The sequence below is a fragment of the Podarcis pityusensis genome (genome assembly GCF_964106645.2).
Source record: "Podarcis pityusensis genome assembly, chromosome: 5".
NCBI lineage: Eukaryota > Metazoa > Chordata > Lepidosauria > Squamata > Lacertidae > Podarcis > Podarcis pityusensis.
Window position 1 is genome coordinate 27,802,357 of NC_138032.1, and position 21,473 is coordinate 27,823,829.

Consider the following 21,473-nt stretch of genomic DNA (forward strand, 5'->3'; position numbering starts at 1 on the left):
TCATAGCCAGGACTTTGGCTTTGTCCTTTAAAAGGCAGACGCCACTTCCTCTAGAATAGCATCACCTGATAAGAACAGGGTCACTACTGGCTTAAAAGTGAAGGCTTTATTAACATCACTTCCTGCAACACTTGCACTTTCCTTCGAATTCCATCTGGGTAACCGGTTAAGCCTGACATGGCTGGTTAATGATTGCAACTGAAAGCAATATGGCCACAAGTCATAACACAAACAGAGTCTAGTATTTTTTCAACAAACAAATTTTGTATTTAGTAGTTCATTATAAAGTTATTATGTTTACCCTGGAAAAAAATTGTTTGAACTATATCTAGTGAACAACCAGACTTTTGAGTTACTATCACATTGAAAAGTCATAGTACTTGCTACCAAAATATTAACACAATGTAACTTCCTCCCTGCTCTAAGCAAAATACACAATACTTAGAATAAAGTTAGTCTACTTAGTTTAAGACAGTTTGCCCGAATGTTCTAATTTCCTTATAAAATAAAACAAAGTATCATTTTGAAAGCAGTCAGGGATATCAATTTTCCTTAAAGATAAATTACATCTATCACTACCCTTAATGGTGCTTCTAAGGATATCATTCTGTTTGAACAACAGAGCTGTCTAAACTCAAACATACATTTTAAAGCAGGAATGGGGAAAATGAGGCCCACCAAATTTAATTCACTGGCCATAATAGGAGCCAACTCCTAGGGGCCTGAGGTCCCATCAACCCCCCAATAAAATATTTGAGGGGGACACCCTCCAAGTTGATGGGCATCAAATGGTATGTCTTATTATTGATTATGTGGGGCACCCCCCCCCAATTAATTTATTTAAGTTGAGACCTCTGCTGGCCATACTCCTCACCCCATTTTAGAGCCTTATTTCTACAGCAGCATTTTGCAAAATAAAATACATTTAGGTAAGTACACTTATGAAATCTCAACACCAATGTGTTAGTACTTTATGGCACTGACCTTTGTCTGCAAATTTCCTACCAGTTCCAAGCAATCAGCTTTTCCAAGTGACTACTCCTTCATTGTTAAAGCCCTAGAACTAACATAGAATTGGCCTAAACACAAAGGTTTGCTGATTTCCATTTACTAAGTGATTTCAAGGATTAGTATGGCACAGTAAACCATTTTATATTACTGGTTTTTCAAACTGGAAAAGCCTAGTTTATCCAGCATTTTCAATGAAATAACCAGTAATGGTGGACAAACTTCCTTTGCAAAGTGCAGCTGCAACAGAGTACTGAGTGTATTTGAGATCATACTCTCAATTCAAGTTGGGCAACAGGGAAACCTAACAGATTTGATGACTGTCTTACATAAACTGGGTGCAACCTCTAGAGCAGGAATGGGAAACACCTGACTCTCCAGATACTGTGAACTGAGCTTCCATCATTCCTAAATATTGGCTAAGCTGGCTGGGGATGAATAGAGTCCAGGAACATCTGAAGGGCCACAGGTTTTATTCCTTTTTTATTTACTTATTAAACTTGTACTGTATAACGCCCTTTATCTGAAGATCACAGGGCATTCACAACATAAGAGTACAAAATGAAAACACAAAACACAAAAATCAATAACCTCCCTCCCACAAACACATTTAAAAGGCCATAGAATGATGATCAGCCAAAGTTTTTGTCCGGCACTGCCTCAAGGTAAGTAATAAAGGTGCCAGGCAAATCTCCCTGAGGAAAGCATTCCACAAGCAGGAAGCCATCGCAGAAAAGGCTTCTCGTGTTGCCACCCTCTGTTCCTCTCATGGAGGAGGCACTCAAGTAAAGCCCTCAGATGATGACTGCAGTGTCCAGATTGGTTCATATGGGGAGAGGTAGTCCCCATTCCTACTATAAAACAAGCCCTGAATTCCTCTGCAACGCACTGGAATCCCTTGGAAAACAAGCTAACATAGAGAGAGCTCCCTGAAGGAACGAGGATGAAAACCATCATTTTACATAAAATTATTAATTGTAACTGTTCAAAGCTATCTCTAGCCCTCAAGACACTATATAGCACATACTATCAATACACGTAAGGGAGAGGAGGCAGACAGAGTCCAAGATTTAAAATGCAATATGCTATGGATACAAAGTGTGAAAATCAGCATGGCCTAGAGATCACATAACCTACATGTGTGCAAGCCTCCCTTGATATGCAATATATTCCACTTGTACACTGATGCAGCTGGGCATGCTTCCTCTGCTGTTCCAAATTGCGGTCAGCCAAGTGTGCTAGTTACTCTTGCCTGTAGTACACACAGCAATTTGGCAGTTGGAAGAAGACATTTTGGCAGTTGGAGGAAACTGCTTCATTAGCACAAGAAAGCCTTTTTGCACCTCCACACTAGTTGCTAGTCTAAGATCAGCATAAACGCTCAAGTGTTGTGTTCTGGGGTGAGGGGGTGAGAAAAGAAGCACACATGCAGGTATGTACCTGCATTTCCTAGTTATGAAGTATATCATGTGGATCAGGCCCTTCTTTTCTTTGTTAAATTTTTGAAACACATCACTATCACTTTTAATTGCTGTAGATACTACTGGTACTTTCCATGGTCAAACAAATTCCCATGGGGAACACTGCTAGTTTTCTCTTAAAAGAAGATGGGTATGTATGTGAAGTGGGCATTTTAGCATATATGTGTTATATAAATTAACAAATAATGATGGTAATAATAGGCTTAATCATTTAAGCCAAAGCTAATTTGTCACAGCAAACAGCTGTTAAAGTACAGAATGTATTGGCAGATAAAATTAGCTACACATTTTCAGCCAGGGGCTTCCTATCTTAGCTTAGCCACACAGCCCCATCCTATGGCTATGCCACTGCATTCAACTGCCACTGAGATTGGTAGGATTTACTCTCAATTTAAGTGTTCATAAGATTGCACATCTCTCTCAACTTCAGCCATTTCCATTTTCATCCCAAATTTTTGGATAAAACTGATGTATTATACAGAGATGTTGTAAGAATTCAGATAATATGTGTTAAGTGCTTTGATCAATTAGTAAAAGCACTTATAAAATACTAAATATAACCACATCAGGTAACAAAAGGTAAAATTAAAAAGTAAGTTTAAGGCACTAGGGTGTCAGGTATGCTTGTGGCCAGCTGCCCATTATAGATGCCTTGATAAACCAATGTACTATAGATGCCTGAAATGTCTGTGTCGTATTTCCAAATACCTACTTCACAAGTATGAACTGCAATGCTTCCATCTGTTTATCAAAATAAGCATGCAGAATGAAATGCAACAATGGCATTAAAATGTGCTTTGTAGCATTCATGTAATTATTACCCCTTGCTTCAATTGCCAAACAATAAATCAGTCAACCAGAGCTTTAACTGATTAATCAAGTGTGTGAAGGTCCATCTATTTTAGATTATTTTGCTTCTGCTGCATTACTGCAATAGGAAATGAGAAAGAAATATTAAAAGATGGCAGTTCCCTTTAATGACAGGTAATTTTATTTATTTATTTATTTATTTATAAGTTCCTTCAATATTTGTAAAGATGGCAGAGATTTTAGTAAGATGCAAATGTAAGGTAAAGGTAAAGGGACCCCTAAACATTAGGTCCAGTCACGGATGACTCTGGGGTTTGCGGCGCTTATCTCGCTTTATTGGCCAAGTGAGCCGGTGTACAGCTTCCGGGTCATGTGGCCATCATGACTAAGCCGCTTCTGGCGAACCAGAGCAGCGCACGGAAACGCCGCTTACCTTCCCGCTGAAGCGATTCCTATTTATCTACTTGAACTTTGACGTGCTTTTGAACTGCTAGGTTGGCAGGAGCAGGGACCGAGCAATGGGAGCTCACTCCATTGTGGGGATTCGAACCACCAACCTTCTGACTGGCAAGCCCTAGGCTCTGTGGTTTAGACCACAGCGCCACCCACGTCTCTTAAGATGCAAATGTACTAAACTTTAATTAGATTCATCAATTTAAAATTTCTAAGGCAACTGTTCCAAAGGGTGATAATATACTAGTTTAATAAATGGGTTTTTTTATTAAAAAAATAAAACAAAATCAAGTAGCATATGCTATTTTTAACACATGGAATCTTTCAAAATGTAAGTTTTCACAGAAAATATTTTTTCTACAAAAAATTATGGGTCGTTAATCTGAGGGTTGATTTGATGCTGAATATGCACATTTAACCTCATAAGAATGCTTCTCTCGTCAATGCTGTTCTACTGAAACATTATGAAATCTAGTTCCGCATCAAAATGGAAGCTAAGCATGCTGCAAGTCATTCTCTACAAGACCGAATAAAGGCGTGAGAAAGGAAGTGGGTTACGTTTGACTTACATGAATGTACTTCGATCCCTCCCACCATCGGAAAACCACTACATCCTGTTTGTCCTAGCTGCCCTAAAATCTACGTCAGCCCCATAACATTATCATTTTCTTGCCCCTTATAATTTATCAGAAGGTTTTCTGCCTTCAAGTTTAAAATTTTCTTTGCCACATTTGGTCTGGCTAACATGGATCCTATTACCCCACAATCCCATTAAGGTATCCAAAAGAGTTCTAAGCGACTACTTCAAAACATTCTGTACAAGCTTCCCCCTACATCACATTTCACAAGAATCCCATGTGTTGCATTTTTCTGATAAGATGAAATACCTTTAAAAGATTGAATGCGGAGTGTAACTTCTAAGGATGTCACTTTTTGCAAGTAATGTCTAATGGCTCTCAAAACTAAATATTTTCCATTTCAGCTAAAGCCAGGCCTTCCCATGAAGTTATTACATCTTCCCCTAGCTGCAAGGAATGCACTTCCCCAACTATTTTGCTAGGTACAGCCCAGTCTACTAGCTTACACACTTACAAGCACCTCTCGTGCTTGCTATTTCTACCCTATCATAACATGGATTAGAGAACCAAAGTGTCACTGGTGCCATCACCAAACTTCCATCAGAACTACACTTGGGACTTCAGGTGTGCAGTACTACTTCAGCATTACAAGGCCTTGCAAACACACACAGGAAGAACAGATCCCTAGAATATGTGCCAGGAACTGTAGATCGCTTTCACATCACCCACGTAGCACACAATTACCATGGCTAGGTTTCAACTCCCTTTAGGATATTGTTGACCACAGTACATTCCTGATTAAATACCAGGTAACTATCTAGCATGATGCTATTTCTGCTCTCTTCCCTACTTCATCCAGCAAATATGTTTGGACCTGCAACCTGCTTGTTCAGAAACCAACCCTTTAAATGCTCCAATAACTTCATATCCTATTCCCTTATACTGCAAATATTCTTCTATCTGCCAGGTCCATCTGTCCCAGGGACCGTATCTTACTGAATGAATTTCTATTATTGCTTTCTATGCATTATACACTCTATAAACTTTATTCTGTCCTTGCTTTCCATATCCTTAATATTTTTTTTTTAAAAAAATAGTTTTCCCTACAACAGAATAAAATGGCTATCAAGTCTTGTGGCACCAAAAAATTTACTATGGCATAAGCTTCTGTGGGCTACCTTTGACAAACTGGCCTTAAGTCCCTGAAAGCTTTATTAGTCTTGGCACCACAAGCCAGTTTGCTACTGCTATTGGTGTGGGGGGGGGGGGGAATACTACACCATCCTCCTTTACACAAAATTCAGTTTATGTCAGTTTATGTCCTTAATATTGTCATGGCCTGCGTATTATAAAAGCTTTCAAAATATTGAGATGAAATACGTGCCTTACGAAGTACCATCCAAATGCCAGCTATTAACTAGGATGACTTATTTTCAAGGGCTTCTTCACACATAACTTGCCTTAGGCTGCAAGTCACTTTGGGGTAACGCGACCAACAAATTTAATAAGTAACAATAAATTAGGCATGCAGCTTAAAATATGTAGCATGCACACCTAGAAATATAAAATGCAATCCCAACAAGCAGACATTTACAAACCCTTGCACTCATAGAGACCCACGGGAAACCAGGATTGGGTGCACGGGGCAAGCGGCTGTCTCTCTCTGTCAAGTGAGGTAACTTAGCAGGCCAGGAGGGCTGAGGCCGTTTCGCCCAACCAACGCAAGGAGTGGAAGAGAGTGGCTTGCGCTCGCTGCAGTGCAAGATGCCCAGTTCACACTATCACTATTCCCCTTTGCACGGATGCTCTATCCGTGAGAGTTTTTGGTTTTTTGCTACTATAACAGCGTCGCCCTGCCCACGCCCCACCGCCTACCCAGCAGAGCCCCCCTTCTGGAAGCAGCCTGTATGCTTTTGTCTCTCGCTTCCGCCAACCCCCCCCAACCCAACCCACCCTCAGCTTTTCTCTTTCTTTCCCTCATCACGGCCGCCCACAGGTGTGCGCATCCCACAGGAGACACTGCACCTCCATGCAGGGACCACCTCCCCCTCCCCGCCTGGAGGGAGGGAGGAAGGCCGGCCCTCCCCTCCCCTGAGGTAAGGGAAGCGGCACAGCAACGTCTCCAAGGAGCCCGGGCAACAGCGGGGGCTGGACGACTGAGGCGGCGGGTGAGTCAGGGAGGCCGCCCCGAGGCAAAGGCCGTCTTCCTTCCGGCTCTGCCTTCCCCTTGCCGCCCCGTCCCAATATCTCGCCTTTTTCCGTGTCCGCCCTTCCACACGGACAGAGAGTGACAAACGGGGGGGGGGGCTCCGTTCCCTTCGACCGCCCCCCTCCCCACCACCCTCTTCCCGCGACGACTTACAAATCTTCCCGCGGAGGGTCTGCAGCACTCGCACCTCTTCTTCGCTCCCTTCGCCGGCGGCCATGGCCGGGAGCGGGCTGAGGGGAGGACAGAGCGCCTTCTGCACAGCGCGCGCGGCCGAGGATTGGGGGGTGGGGGCGGAGGGGGTGGGTGGGATGGGAGAGGCCAAACGTCTCCCGCACGCGCTACTACCGCTCGCCCAACTGCGCGCGCTGACTGATGAAGCTGTTCCTTCTCCCCCCCTCCCCTTCCCGGTGACAACAGGCGGAGTGTGGGGCGGGGGGGGGGGGAGAGACCCGATTAGCTCAGCCCCGCCCACCCACGCTCTTGCCATTGGTTAGCGCGGTTGAAGAGGGGCGGGGAAGGGGGCGCGCGCAGGCGCCCTGTCGCCGCCTAGTCCTCTCTGAGGTTAAAAAAAAAAATAAGAGAGAGAGCGCGTTCCTTCTGTGTGGCAGGCGGTTGTGTTGGCTGCTCCGTCGCCGGCCCCGCCCGGCTAGGCGTGACTAAGAGGAAGGCTGGGCTGGTCGGAATCATCACCACCATAATCGTGGCCAAGAACCCAGTTCAGATCTAGGGAGTGCCCTCCTGGTGCACTTTTCGTGTTTGTTTTTGTGTTTGCCGGTCATATGTAGAAGCGTAAGCCTCCTTATGAGGAGCAGCTTGAAGGAGCTGGGTATGTTTAACCTGGAAAAAGGAGACGGAGAGGAGATATGATAGCCGTTTCCAGATATCTTAAGAGCTGTCACATGGAGGAGGGAGCAAGCTTGTTTTCTCCTTCTCTGGAGGGTAGGGCTCGAACCAACGGCTTCAAGTTGCAAGAAAGGAGTTTCCGGCTAAACATTCGGAAAAACCTTTATGAGCTGTTCTGCCGTGGAACAGACTCCCATGAGATGTGGTGGACTCTCCTTCCTTGGAAGTTTTTCAACAGAGGTTGGGTGGCCATCTGTCATGGATGCTTTAGTTGTGATTCCTGCATTGCAGGGGGTTGGACTAGATGACCCTTGGGGTCCCTTCCAACTTTTCAGATTCTATGAACTCCAGCTTCCTAGGAGATGTTCATGGTCACACAGCAGTAAACGTTGTCGCCAGGCTTCAGCCACTAGCCGTTCAAGGTTTCCTCTCCACATACAAAAAGTAAACAAATCAAAAGCAGATACTAAGGTAGCCAGTTGAATTTTACCTGGCTGACAGGTGCTTTTAGACCTAGCCTGGGTTTGTTTTAATTATAAAAACCCCCAACCCAAACTGATCTATTGATGCAGGTTTAAATGCTTATATTAGAGACAGAGAGTGCATGAGATAGCTCCCTCCCAACACCCCCCCCCCATATATTGATCTTTGCTATTGAGGTCTTTTCCCCAGTCAGTTTGAAAAAGGTTTTAAAGAAATGGCCCATACAAAAATTGATCAAGAGATGACAGGTGGCCTCCTTCAAACACAAAAAATGGGTTTTGCTTTGGGACGTTTAACTACCCTGGGTTACACTGGAATTCAGTTTGGGTTACAAAACTTGATCCTCAAATCCATTTGTGTGATACTTTCCAGAGCTTCGGGCTGCTGTTAATCTGACTAGTAGAGCCATAACTTTAGGGTAAACATACCCAACTGCATAATTTTGGTCCCAAGCAAGTTTTTCAATTCCTGGCAGCTCCTGAAACTCAAAACAGAAAATATATGCCAAAGAGTGGTCATATTAGTTTCTGCAAGGAAAAGAAATGAAAAATTCATAGGTTTATTGTAGCATGAAATAGAGCCCAGTTCATCAGATTTCATGCTGCTAATCTTTAGGTATGGTAAGACCTGGTTGTTTTTACTAAAATAAATTCTGATGCCAGTGCAGACAAATGGTTGAGAGAAGACTTCTCTGCCCTTTTTGTTTGCAAAACCTAGGGATGCAGATGTGTGGATTGGGATGAGTCCTGAGGGCCACGTTCAGCCCTCAATCCTGAGGTTCCTGACCCTGACCCAGGCACAAACGGAGCCATGAATGAAAACCCAGCTCTCCAGAATGAAAGTCCAGTTCTTCAGAGGTCAATAGATTCTACCATGAAGGCAGTTGCCAAGGCAGGTATGTGCAGGTCTCACTATGATTTCCACCAAGTCCAGCCTACACTGCATAAGCCTATATGTCAAGCTGTAGTTGCAAGCGAAAAACCAGCCAAAAAATATATGACAATATGATTTTTAATTCAGCTAGTCTAATTCAGCTAGCCTTCCAATCTATGATAGGAAGATCATAGAAAGATCATCCAGTAAGATGCTTTAATAAATCTAATGGCTGTTTTGGGTGAGCTGCAAGTGTAGCATATGAATCCAAGTTAATATGGTGTAAGAAAAAACACCACACCACATGTTTTTGAAAGATATATTTTTAGCAGGATAGGAGTAGGAGGATATAAGCAGAAGCTTTCAGAACACTGAGTGCAGATGGATATATAACTGTTAGATGCTGCTGCCTCACAGTAGAAATATAACATTAGCAAGAATAAATTCCATTTCAATGGGATGGGTATAGCAGAAGAACAGGGGCATATTTGGAGCTGTATCAGCAAATTTTGGTATTATTATATGACTCCTAGGATTCATTCCCTCTATTCAATCCTTAAAGGCAATCTCAAGCTTTCATATTTTACACTATAAAACTAGTGATGTAAGGGCTTTTGTATACTTCATATTTTGGTGGATTTGGTCCCATTGTGGCAGCCATCTGTCTCTAGGAGTACATAATAAAGATCATTTAACATGGATTGCTTATCATAGCCTTGAACACCTTTGCAGTTCTACTCTACTTAAAGATTAAGATAAATTTATTGTCATTGTCCGTATATACACAGTATACACAACAACGAAAATCAAACACCCACCCAAAGACCGGGTTCACATACACATTTGCACGTATCTCCAACACTCTCATCCTATTCAGACATAATCTATAAAAACATATCATACTCCAGAATGTAACATAACCTATTAAAGGCATAACATAACCTAAAAACCTGTCTCATTCCTTCCTACTCCCTGCTTGCTATTTCTTGCAACTGGCCCTGAGATCATTATTTAGTGCAATCAGAGCTCTTGGATAGAAACTATTCAGAAGGCGTGTGGTTCGTGTTTTCATTGTCCTATATCTTCTGCCCGAAGGCAACAGTTCAAAGAAGTTGTGAGCAGGATGGGTGGGATCTCTCAGGATATTGTGTGACTTCTTCAAAGTGCGAGACGTGAAGATCTCATCCAGGGTTGGTAGTTGGAGCCCAATAACATTCTGGGCAATTTTAATTATTCTCTGTAAAGCTTTTTTATCCGTTTCAGAGCTGCTCCCATACCACGATAATATACTATAGGTTAAGACACTCTCGATGGTACTGTGATAATAGGACAGAAGTAGGTGCTGAGATAGATTCAGTCCCCTGAGCATTCTCAGGAAATACAACCTCCCCTGCACCTTCCTCACAACCATATTAATATTTGCAGTCCATGAGAGGTCCTCAGAGATGTAAATGCCCAGGTATTTAAAACTACCAACCCTCTCCACCTCCTCGCCATTTATGTGCAATGGTAAAAATACACTTTTCTTTCTCCTAAAGTCAATTATGAGTTCTTTGGTTTTTTTGGTGTTAAGCATAAGATTGTTTTCTTTACACCATTGAATTAACCCCTGTACTTCTTTCCTATAAGCAGTCTCATCGTTCTCACTAATGAGCCCCACCACTGTTGTATCATCCGCAAATTTGATGATTGTGTTGGACTTATACAGTGGGGTGCAATCAAATGTGTACAGGGAATAGAGAAAGGGACTTAGCACACATCCCTGAGGGGCTCCTGTGCTTAATACTAGAGTAGAAGAATAGTAAGGGCCCATTCTCACTGTCTGCATGAGGGCTGGTAGTGATGCTGGGATCCTACTGCCTGATCCTGTGTATGCTGTACACAAATAGAAATGCTGATCACAAATCATTTTGGTTAATTTCCTCTGTCACATCACATCTGAAAATCAAAAAGAGCATGAGGAAAGAACAGGATATGGGAATCAGAAAGGGGAAAGCTAATACATGTGTCACTTTTCCTTTCTGTGTGGACTAATATCATCAGCTCTCATGAGAAAGAGAGATTGGAGAGTTAGGTTTGGGAAGGTGGTGGTGTGAGGGCTGCGGGGGCATCAAATATTGCCAAGGGCTGCCAGGGAAGGTCTCAAGGGCTGCATGCCACCCTAGCCTAGATACTAAATTTTTGGCTTTACTGTAGCCATTGTCCATGCTTGCTGGAACTGAGGGGATTCATAGTTCATCGGCATCTGGAGAGCCAAATGTTCCCCACATGTGCTTCACAGGCTGATACTGTATTCCATCTATTCCCATATTTCTAGCTTTTAAAAATATCCACAAAGTGACTTACAGTTTTTAAAAACAAGCACAATAAAACAATATACAGTGTAAAGCAAAAGGGCGGCAGGGAATAAAATAAACCAATCATAAAGGTACATTAAAGCCATATGGTTGATTAAAAGATGGGGGGGAAGGATGGTCGTTCCATTGCTTAGGTTTTGTAAACTACTGTGAGGCTTTTCTTTACATTTTCTATACATACATTCATATGAATTTTATGAATTAAAAATAAAATAAATGACAAATCTGATGGCATCAGGCAAAACTTTTCTTGGGAGAGAATAACAAAGCAGAAAAACTCCCTTTAGTAGTCACCCACCTGACAGTGGGGAAGAGTTTACTTGCTGATCTTAATGGGCGGGTTTATAAGCCTTTAGCTTGGTGGTTCAGCCTTAAAGGTAAAAACCAACACCTTGAATTGCCCATAGAAACAAATGGAGCCAAAGACACTCGTTCAGTATTGCTGACATGAAATCGCAACATAAAGCTGCAGTCAGAAGTTTTGCCCATTAAGTTTCTGAACACTTTTCAAGGACAGCACCTATACCACACAATGCAATAGTATGCAAATGCAAAAGTCTGAATTAGTTAGCAAAGCAGGAGTGACTATGACTAGATTACCTTCTTCCAGAATGGTGCAAAGTTGGCAAGCATTCCAAAGATGGTAAAGATACTTCATGCTGTAGACAATAGCTCAGTCTCTATACACAGATCTGCATCTAGAAATATGCTGAAGCCATAAACTTGATCCTTAAAAGGGAGTGCTTCCCCATCCAGAATTAGTTGAACACCAACGCCATAGGTGAATCACCCTCCCACAGTACTCTCATCTTGTTTGAACTGAGCTTTGGTTTCTTAGGCCTCTTCCAGATTCCAGCCCATTATTTATTTTAGGCATCCAGTTATCTTATTATTTATTGTTTAGGAGATGAATATCTCTATGACACTAATTTCCTTTGCAAGATGACAGTATCATGAAGGATTGGTTCCTAAAAGAGAAGGAAAAGTCACAGTGATCACAGTTTAATTCTGAATCAGAGGAGCTGTCTGCAAGGGGAAAAACCAGATGGTTATCCATATTATGTAAAAAGGATGAAACACGACTTGGATTAATAGACTGTGTCATCTGTTATTCATGAAAGTGATTAAGAATAATAGGTGAAACAACATTTACAGTGCAATTTTATGCACATCTACCCAGAACTGAGTATCACTGAGGTTAGTGAGGTTTACTTCCAGGTAAGTGTAGCAACGACTGCAGCCTTAGCAGGTCATTATTAGTACATCTGCATAACATCACAATTATTATAGAACAAGGAAAGCTTGATCGAAGCAAGCATTATGTAGTTTATGTAATTTGGACTATATACAATTTTTAATTGGATAATGTTTTATTACAAATCAGGTTACAGGCAGTATATATAATTTTAATGGAAATCAGGTTCATGCGGAAGAAGTTTTAGCAAAACAGTTTTAAGAAGTTTTAGAAAACAGCATAGAACAAGGCACACAACTCCTTTCCAGGGAAGGTAGTTGGCAGGTCAAAGTCAAAGTGAATATTGAGAAAGGGAGATCCGGGCAAAGCTGCTCTCATACTAAATTTATAACTTATTGTATTATTCCTTGCTGTATCTTTACAAAAGCTCTACATCTCTTTCATATGAATATATATGCTTTGTGTGGGTTGAGGCTGCTCTGGTTAAATATTTTTTTAAAAAAATATTAATAATTAAATTTATATTCTACCCTTCCTCCCACAGGAGCCCAGGGTGACAAAAACAGAAATGCTAAAACAAGTAAAACATCTCAGAACAATTCCAGTGCTGATGCAGACTGACCTTCCCAAAGAGGTTTGCCAGTTACCAACATTGCTATTGTTTATTTTTGAAACATTTTTTTAATTTCCCAGGTATTTCAACTGATCCAATAAGAGCAAATCAGTTTTAATCTGCTCATTTGATCTGTGTGGATAGTGTCATTATATCATTTAGTTACTAGGTGGCACTGTAATTAATTGTGTCTGGGTGGAGGCAGACGTTTCCTGTGTCTGTCTCTCTTAAGCAAGAAGAGAACTATCAAGTTCCAGCTTCCAGATTGGTGTGGCCTATGAGCTTCATGGGACGTGGGTGGTGCTGTGGTCTAAACCACTGAGCCTAGGACTTGCCGATTGGAAGGTCGGCGGTTCAAATCCCTGCGACGGGGTGAGCTCCTGTTGCTTGGTCCCAGCTCCTGCCAACCTAGCAGTTCAAAAGCACATCAAAGTGCAAGTAGATAAATAGGTACCGCTCTGGCAGGAAGGTAAACGGTGTTTCTGTGTGCTGCTCTGGTTTCGGTGTTCAGTTGCACCAGAAGCGGCTTAGTCATGCCGGCCACATGACCCGGAAAAACTGTCTGCGGACAAACGTCGGCTCCCTCAGCCAGTAAAGTGAGATGAGCACCGCAGAGTCGTTTGCGACTGGACCTAACTGTCAGGGGTCCTTTACCTTTACCTTTTTATGAGCTTCATAGGATGGTATCATTCTTTTATGTTTATTGAATAGATTTTATGTTGTGCCATGCTCTGGAGTCTAATATAATGAAGGGTAGTATATAAACACAATAAATACATAACAAATAGATTTAATATAAAAAATAATGAAACTTAAAATGGTCTTTAACTATGGTTAAATCGCTCACTTATTATTTATCCCTCTTAAACATCAGCTTGCAGCTGGTCCTGAATCTTTCAGGTTCACATCCATCCTTTGTTTGTCTGTGATCTATACTGACCAGCCTGATTCAGTTTCCTTTCTTTAAGGTGGTGCCATGCTGCTGCCCTCTAGGCAGCAGTGTTGCTGCTTAGTGCATAGGGTAACAGCAAGGCCAGAACTTCATGGTTGCACCAGTGGGAACTTTGGATTGACTCTGCCATTGTGCCATGCTGCACCATTCTTGCCACCCCACTATGCATGCATTGCCCTAGTAAGCAGCTGCAGATCTGCCTCCTTCTCCCCCAATCTCTCATGCCCGCTCCCATCTCTGGTAACAGAAGAAAACAGGCCATAATTTGTGATATGTAGAAAGGTGAAGCATCATTTGAGGGAATAGGCTGAGGACCATCCATTTATGCCATTTAAATTCAGCACAAGATGATCTTACTGCATTAGTACAACTGCCACTAAATGGTCTCTGCAACCATTTTTCTTACTGAGCAATTTTTAGTTGTATTTTATTAATTAGCCAACTGTCAGAAGATCAGAAACAGCTGCTATCCTATGACACCATGTACTGCTCCTCCTCTGCAGTATCTGTCCCGTTCTTCAAAATGTCAGATGTCTTTAAAAATGAGTTTATAGCTTTCACGAGATCAGAGGGAATCCGATTGCCACATTTGTACTCAATGGAACAGTTTCTTTTAAAAATCATTGTTCCTGTGCAGAGATAAGCAGGAAGACTTGTCACACATTTACAAATCATGTACATATGCTTAAGGCAGGGATACTTAATAGTTGTCTTTGGTTATTCTGTACTACCATATAGATCATATGTAGCTTTCCTCCAGTTTTTGCACTAATTTGAATTTTGCATTATAGTTCTCGGCTAAAGAAAAGAACACCAACATCTGTATTCAAAATTGTTTAGGATAAAATATGTACAAAATCCAGTATTTCCATATTCTATGGAAATAAGATACTGAATTTTTGTGGGGATTTTTAAAACATGCAGATTGATGCAGATACAGAGTAAAACAAACTTATGAATGAACACATGAAAAAACTGACAGAGATCAGAAATAAATTTGTTTGTCCATCCCTAGTTTAAGGTAAACAGGGTAAAGGAGCCCCTGACTGTTAGGTCCAGTCGCGGACGACTCTGGGGTTGCGGCGCTCATTTTGCTTTACTGGCCAAGGGAGCCGGCATACAGCTTCTGGGTCATGTGGCCAGCATGACTAAGCCGCTTCTGGCGAAGCAGAGCAGCGCACGGAAACACCGTTTACCTTCCCGCTGGAGCAGTACCTATTTATCTACTTGCACTTTTTCTGGCGTGCTTTCGAACTGCTAGGTTGGCAGGAGCAGGGACCGAGCAACGGGAGCTCACCCCATCGCGGGGATTCGAACCGCCGACCTTCTGATCAGCAAGCCCTAGGCTCAGTGGTTTAGACCACAGCACCACCTGTGTCCCTAGTTTAAGGTACACTAATATTATTTCAGGCTGTTAGGACACATAGACTGCCTATATTAATCCTCAGATCTAAATGAAGATTGGTGAAATATTCTTAATGTCAACTGGCAATTATTTTTCCTCCTTTTTTATTTTGCAGGGGAAGGGAGAATAGATGAGTGCTTCCCGATCACGGAAATGTTCACCTCTACAGCTGCAATCTTTAGTCCACTTACCTGGGAGTAAACACCATAGGACTTATTTCTCTGATTAGATATGGCTTTGATTGCCCTGCAAAGCATTCTTAAAACTGCTACATGCTTAAATAGTGGTCAAAGGTCAAAACAGTCTTAAACAACTTTAGCCTCCTCTGGCATGCACTCTCAGATTTTGGTGAGAAATATGCTGTGTCTTTTCAGTGTTTTACTTTGCCCCAGACCTCCCTCCCCAAAGTTCCTGCAGAGGCGTATGGTGTCTAACACACCATTGTGTTGATTTTGTGAAGTCAGTTTCAATTACTGATGCTGAGAATGAGGGCAATGTAGTTTCAGGTGTGCAGCCTACAACACAGTCTCTCAATCCATGCCTGCCCCAGTTGGCTTTGAAGGAGATGGTGGAGCGCTGGAACCTTTCTGCTCTCACCAGCATTCTTATGGGACTCAATAGCACCACCTGCTGCTTGAAAACAATAACACGTCCAACACAGCCACAAAATGGCTTTGTGGGTTTTTGGTGAGGTGAGGTCAAACACAGGCCGCAAGTTACCTTCTCCTGCCTTAGGAAATGAGTAATATAGGGCTGCACCATAGATACCAACTCCCTGGGGCTCTGGGTGTCCAAGCACCCACAATATTCCCTATGAAGGGTTGGGCACCCACAAATTTTGGTGTCGGGGCCATTCACATTGCATGGCACCCACGGCCCTGGGCAACCATGATCACAGGGCCAAGCTGGCACTCCTGCGCTGCCCCCTTAAATACTTTTGTGTTCTCTGCTGTTGAAGTCAACATTGTTTTTAACATTTCCACCCATCTTTCCTGAGCTAATGTTTGCCTATTTTGGTGTGTGAATGTGCATGCAACTGGCAAAAGCCCTTTCCCCTAAAGGTAATAATTGCTGATACAGTGGTACCTCGTTTTACATACGCTTCAGGTTACAAACTCCACTAACCTAGAAATAGTGCTTCAGGTTAAGAACTTTGCTTCAGGATGAGAACAGAAATCATGCTCCAGCGGCGCGGCGGCAGCGGGAGGCCCCATTAGCTAAAGTGGTGCTTCAGGTTAAGAACAGTTTCAGGTTAAGAACGGACCTCCAGAACGAATTAAGTTCTTAACCCAAGGTACCACTGTACTAACATCTAAGTTTTTTGGAGCACTATTCAAACCATGCATTCAGACCTCAACTGAGTATACTCTTTGCCAGAAGACATCTATACTCCCTGCACTGCAGGATTGATTTGGAACTGAAGCCCTTATCATACACATCTTTTCTGGCCTTGGGCAGGGCCTGACAGGCCTCATAAGGACTGCAGCTGTGGCTGCTGTCTAGCAAGGACTGGGGTATTTGGGGGGAAGTTTGGTTGGGAGTTTTTGCTGTTGTTAATGATATTAACTGATATTACTGATATTAACTCTTTGTATCTTTATTTTTATGTGGAAATCGTTCAGTTTGGTTATGTAGTTTTTAATATGTTTTATTTATTTTTATGACTACTTTGCTATATTTGTAATTATGTAAATCTTTTCATATTATAAGCTGCCTTGAGCATTGTTTTAACTGTGGAAATGCAGCATACAAATAAAATGATGATGATAAGTTTATTTAAACAGAATTCATCTTCCCTTAACCTATGTCCATCTAATTATCAACCTTCCTTTATTCCAGGAATTGAGAACCCCCAGATGGCTGGAGTAGATGGAAGTTGGAGTTCAACATCTGGAGGACCACAGGTTCCTCATCTCTCGTTTGTTTATTTGTTCAGTAAGGCAAGCCTTGGCTGTAACCTTATTTCTGGCATTTGTGATGAGAGCATTTGATGGGCAATGCTGCTGGCCCCCAGGTCAGCAATCAGCCATGTTTAGGGGTCCCAGGAGTTCATCGTTGGTCTATATATGGCAGGAAAGCAGTAGTGATACCACTCTCAGTGTCTCCATTTCAATGCCATCTGCCTGGTACAGAAACTAATAGACATTAGATTTCAAACATTATGCCCACTATGTGTGATAAAGGTAAAGGTAAAGGGACTCCTGATCATTAGGTCCAGTTGTGACCGACTCTGGGGTTGCGCTGCTCATCTCGCTTTACTGGCTGAGGGAGCTGGCGTACAGCTTCCGGGTCATGTGGCCAGCGTGAGTAAGCCACTTCTGGCAAACCAGAGCAGCACACGGAAACACCTTTTACCTTCCCGCCGGAGCAGTACCTATTTATCTACTTGTACTTTTTTTGGCGTGCTTTCGAACTGCTAGGTTGGCAGGAGCAGGGACCAAGCAACGGGAGCTCACCCCGTCATGGGGATTCGAACTGCCAACCTTCTGATTGGCAAGTCCTAGACACTGTGGTTCAACCCACAGTACCAGCCCCGTCCCTCTACTATGTGTGATGCTCCCATACAAAACCTGGTAGTGTTTTCCAAGGTAAGGTTCATACCCATTATTGTAGCAGGGTTGGATGGATGTAGGTGTGACTCTCTTAAACCCAATTAGTAGGGGTTAATCTAAACCCCTAATTTTTAACAGGGACACTTTTCGGCTTAGATATACTGGCGCTAGCACAGGGGTAGAGGCACAGGAAATGTGTGTGTTTTTAACTTCCTTTCCCTCAGTATGAACAGCCACAAAAGCTTTCTCAGAACACTTCTTGATGTACCTCAGCTGCTGACATTGATCTTTCTCTTGTTCTGGGTGTGACTGGCTTATGTAATAATCAGAGGGCTCTGCCAAAGGTGAGCTCCACACCATATATTAAAAGCACTTTTATATCACTTTAAGCCAGGCATAGGCAAACTTGGCCCTCCAGCTGTTTTGGGATTACAACTTCCATCATCCCTAGCTAACAGGACCAGTGGTCAGGGATGATGGGAATTGTAGTCCCAAAACATCTGGAGGGCCGAGTTTGCCTATGCCTGCTTTAAGCAGTCATTGTTTCCCCCAAAGAATCCTGGAAACAAGAGTTTATTTATCACAGAGCTACAGTTTCCAGCACCCCTTTGCTGTTCACACTACTGGAGAGAAATTTAAAGACCCCTTTGCCAAGATCTGCACTTTGGGGGAAATGACTAATATGTATTTGGAATTCCTTGGGATCAGAAGCTATGCTGGAGGAGACCAGACAGAATGTTCCTGGAGGCTGGATTTGGCTGTCTACCTGGCTATCTGCACTCCAACCCTAAACCTACTCTAAACATTTCCCATTAAAACCACCTTATGTTCCACCCACCCATATTTATCAAGTTTTCACCAGACATCCTACACTCACTCTGACGCTCTGCCTCAGATACAGTAGCACTGTCCTTACACAGCCATCCAAATGATTAAATGAGTCATCTTATGCATATTCAGTAGTCACCATTTGGTTAGCATTAATTTTTTTCCAAATATTTGGAATTAAAAGATTGTTTTATCACACCAATAGGTGTGTGAAGTTTTCATATTAAATTAGCATATACAAATTAATAAGGGATAAGGCACTTTCAAATCACTTTCTCCATATTAAATCACTAGCTTGATTCCAGTTCCTTCAGATTGACCAGTTTGAGGATAACTGGCTAAGTTATGCAAAGAAGGTTAAAATAATTATTGGGGGGGGGGAGAAGACACACACACAATAAATACGGGTTATTTTAATGAAAGAAACCTATTATCATCAGCATCAATCTTGCAAAAAATAAACTGGATTCTTTTCATAGTTCTGAACACCAGATTTTAATAGTTTTTTAAACAAAAATACAGAGACCATTATGTAGCAAACCACTGTCCTTAACAATATGTAACATCATTCCTACCTTGTTTTAATTCTAGTTTGTCAGTAATACTTTACTCATTATGTTTACATAATTCCAATAATTATAAACACAATGCTGCCATCTTAAAACTGCTTTTCTATAAATTGTAGAGAACATACAGAATTACAAAGTTATTGTGTTTTATCAAAATATACAAAGCCCTCAAACATAACAGAAGCTATTATTTCCCATATTAATTGCACAATTATAGAAAATTATAAAATTATCACTATGTATAAATATTACACATTATTGGCTTTGGTTTAGAATCATTCGCATACATGTCATTTGAGAAAATGTCATAATTTACTTATTTGAAATACCTCATGAAAATTATATTTCCTAATTGCAACCGTCTCAAACCAAAGCAACCCAGGGCACAATTAACGTCCTTCAATACTGGTTTCAGTTGTGTGAAATAGTTACTTTCTGTGTATTGTCCCCTAAAACAAGCAGGTAAGTGTATTAGTAGCTCTCTATGCTTGGTGGAGCTGAGAATCTAAATACTAATATACAAGGTCAGTGTCGTGTGGTATAATGGATATTCTTTAGAACATTCCTATGAAATGTAGACTATAAGGTTGTATCACTAAGCAGCTTGTGCCATTGCACAAGGATTTTTCCTATATCCTCCGCCACCCCCCCCAATCTGTTCTAGGTTTCCCTCCAACCCTCCAGAGATTTTGGGGCAGCATGGGGCACATATAGCTGTGGGGAACCCCTTAGCGCTAGTGTTAATGCTTAAAGGTAAAGGACCCTGTAGTTGCATACAGCCCTGTGGGCTTCTACTGTCTTAGAATCTGAAATGTATTTATTTCCCTTTTTGTATCCCTACAGGACCATAAAGCTGGCCAGAAGCCAGTGGAGGGGTTGTTAGAAGCTGAGCAAGTGCCACTCTGCTTTCAGAGTTGCCTGTTAGCAGGTGGTACTTATGCTCCTAAAGGCCACCCATATGCCTAGGCAAAATGCTATGTATGGGTGTGGATGACCTGTCAGCAGTGGGGGGGGGGTGAGAGTGTAGGGGAAAACAGAATGTTTCAGGGGTGTATCAAGGGTATCTTTTTACCCTAGCCCAGGCATGGCCAAACTTGGCCCTCCAGCTGTTTTGGGACTACAATTCCCATAATCCCTGACCACTGGTCCTGTTAGCTAGGGATGATGGGAGTTGTAATCCCAAAACAGCTGGAGGGCCCAGTTTGGCCATGCCTACCTTAGCTTGTGGCACCTGAGACATGTGTTTTCAAGGCCCATCCTATTCCTGTGATTGGAATCTGTTTTAACTTTTTAATTTTAAATAGTTGTAACCTGCTGGTGAAGGATGGGTAATAAATTTGATGATGATAAGGATATGTTTGCAGAGGCTGTGGAGGTCCTAAGCCCCCTCATTTCCCTGGCATCTCCTTGAAAAGAACCCAAAACTACACCAGCCCTGGTGCTGACATAACAATTTCCCTCCATTAGCATCAATGGGGAGGCATAGCAATTAAAAATGGAATAATAAAAAGAGAGAATAAACATTGCTAGCCCCAGCATGGTCACAGCTAGCTGGCTGGGCTTCAGATGTGGCTCTACCACAGAATCTCTTCACCACCATAGGATTGCTCTCTTAAAGGTCTGTCATTCTTTTTCCTGACATAATATATTTCATAAAATTCTTGTCTTCCTGAATATTTCTCTTGAGACCGTGGCTCCTTTTTATTTATTTCCCTATCAACCCTATTATTAATTTGTAGCCCTAGAGGCCTTACCAGTGATGTGAGGAAAACACAACCCATCTCCCCCAAACAAGATATTTCTACTATTCTTAAGACAGCTTACCCTCCCCTTCATATTACCTAATATGCAGTGCCATCAAGCCTGATCAAATTAAATAAAAGTGCATAACTAATGGAAAAGACCAAATATTTTCTTAATAGGGTGGATGTTAATTGTCTGCTGAAGAATTTTCCAAGACTTGTTCCCTCTGTTTCTAAAGTTCTGAGGCAAATACTGATCCTTTCGTAGCCTATTTGGCCCCATCCATGCCAAGAGGGAGGTATCAGCATGGATAGGGGAGCTCCAAGGTTTGCAGAAGTACAAACAAAGCAGAAATAGAGGGGGAAACCAAAACAGCCAGTTGAGGAATTGAGTGCACTCAGTGGCCATGGAATGTTAAATGACAATTATGACACAAAAAACTGGGTGGTAGCAGAAATGGAATATGGTATCTTAGAGGAGGACAGCTGATTGAACTCTAAGCAGGAAAACATTTTGTTGCA

General features: G+C 42.1%; 1 protein-coding gene and 1 long non-coding RNA gene across 5 annotated transcripts in view; one reads left to right on the top strand and one right to left on the bottom strand.

Annotated features, from left to right (window-relative positions):
• Window positions 1-6,961, bottom strand: part of RASA2 (RAS p21 protein activator 2) — a 46,301-nt gene extending 39,340 nt beyond the window's left edge. Inside the window, exon 1 of the mRNA XM_081007872.1 lies at window positions 6,693-6,961. Within this exon, the coding sequence (XP_080863998.1) occupies window positions 6,693-6,756 (64 nt within the window). The 5' untranslated portion in view covers window positions 6,757-6,961. The remainder of the gene's footprint in view (window positions 1-6,692) is intronic.
• LOC308478531 lies at window positions 6,308-20,883 on the top strand. Of its 4 annotated transcripts, none has more exons than XR_013987108.1 (5): window positions 6,308-6,498; window positions 8,583-8,760; window positions 12,835-12,924; window positions 15,376-15,608; window positions 17,100-20,883. It is a non-coding gene; the product is annotated as an uncharacterized lncRNA (long non-coding RNA). The 4 variants fall into 4 exon arrangements; XR_013987109.1 differs by lacking the exon at window positions 6,308-6,498 and adding an exon at window positions 7,363-7,478; XR_013987111.1 differs by lacking the exon at window positions 6,308-6,498 and adding an exon at window positions 7,639-8,480.
• Window positions 20,884-21,473: the final 590 nt, after the last annotated feature.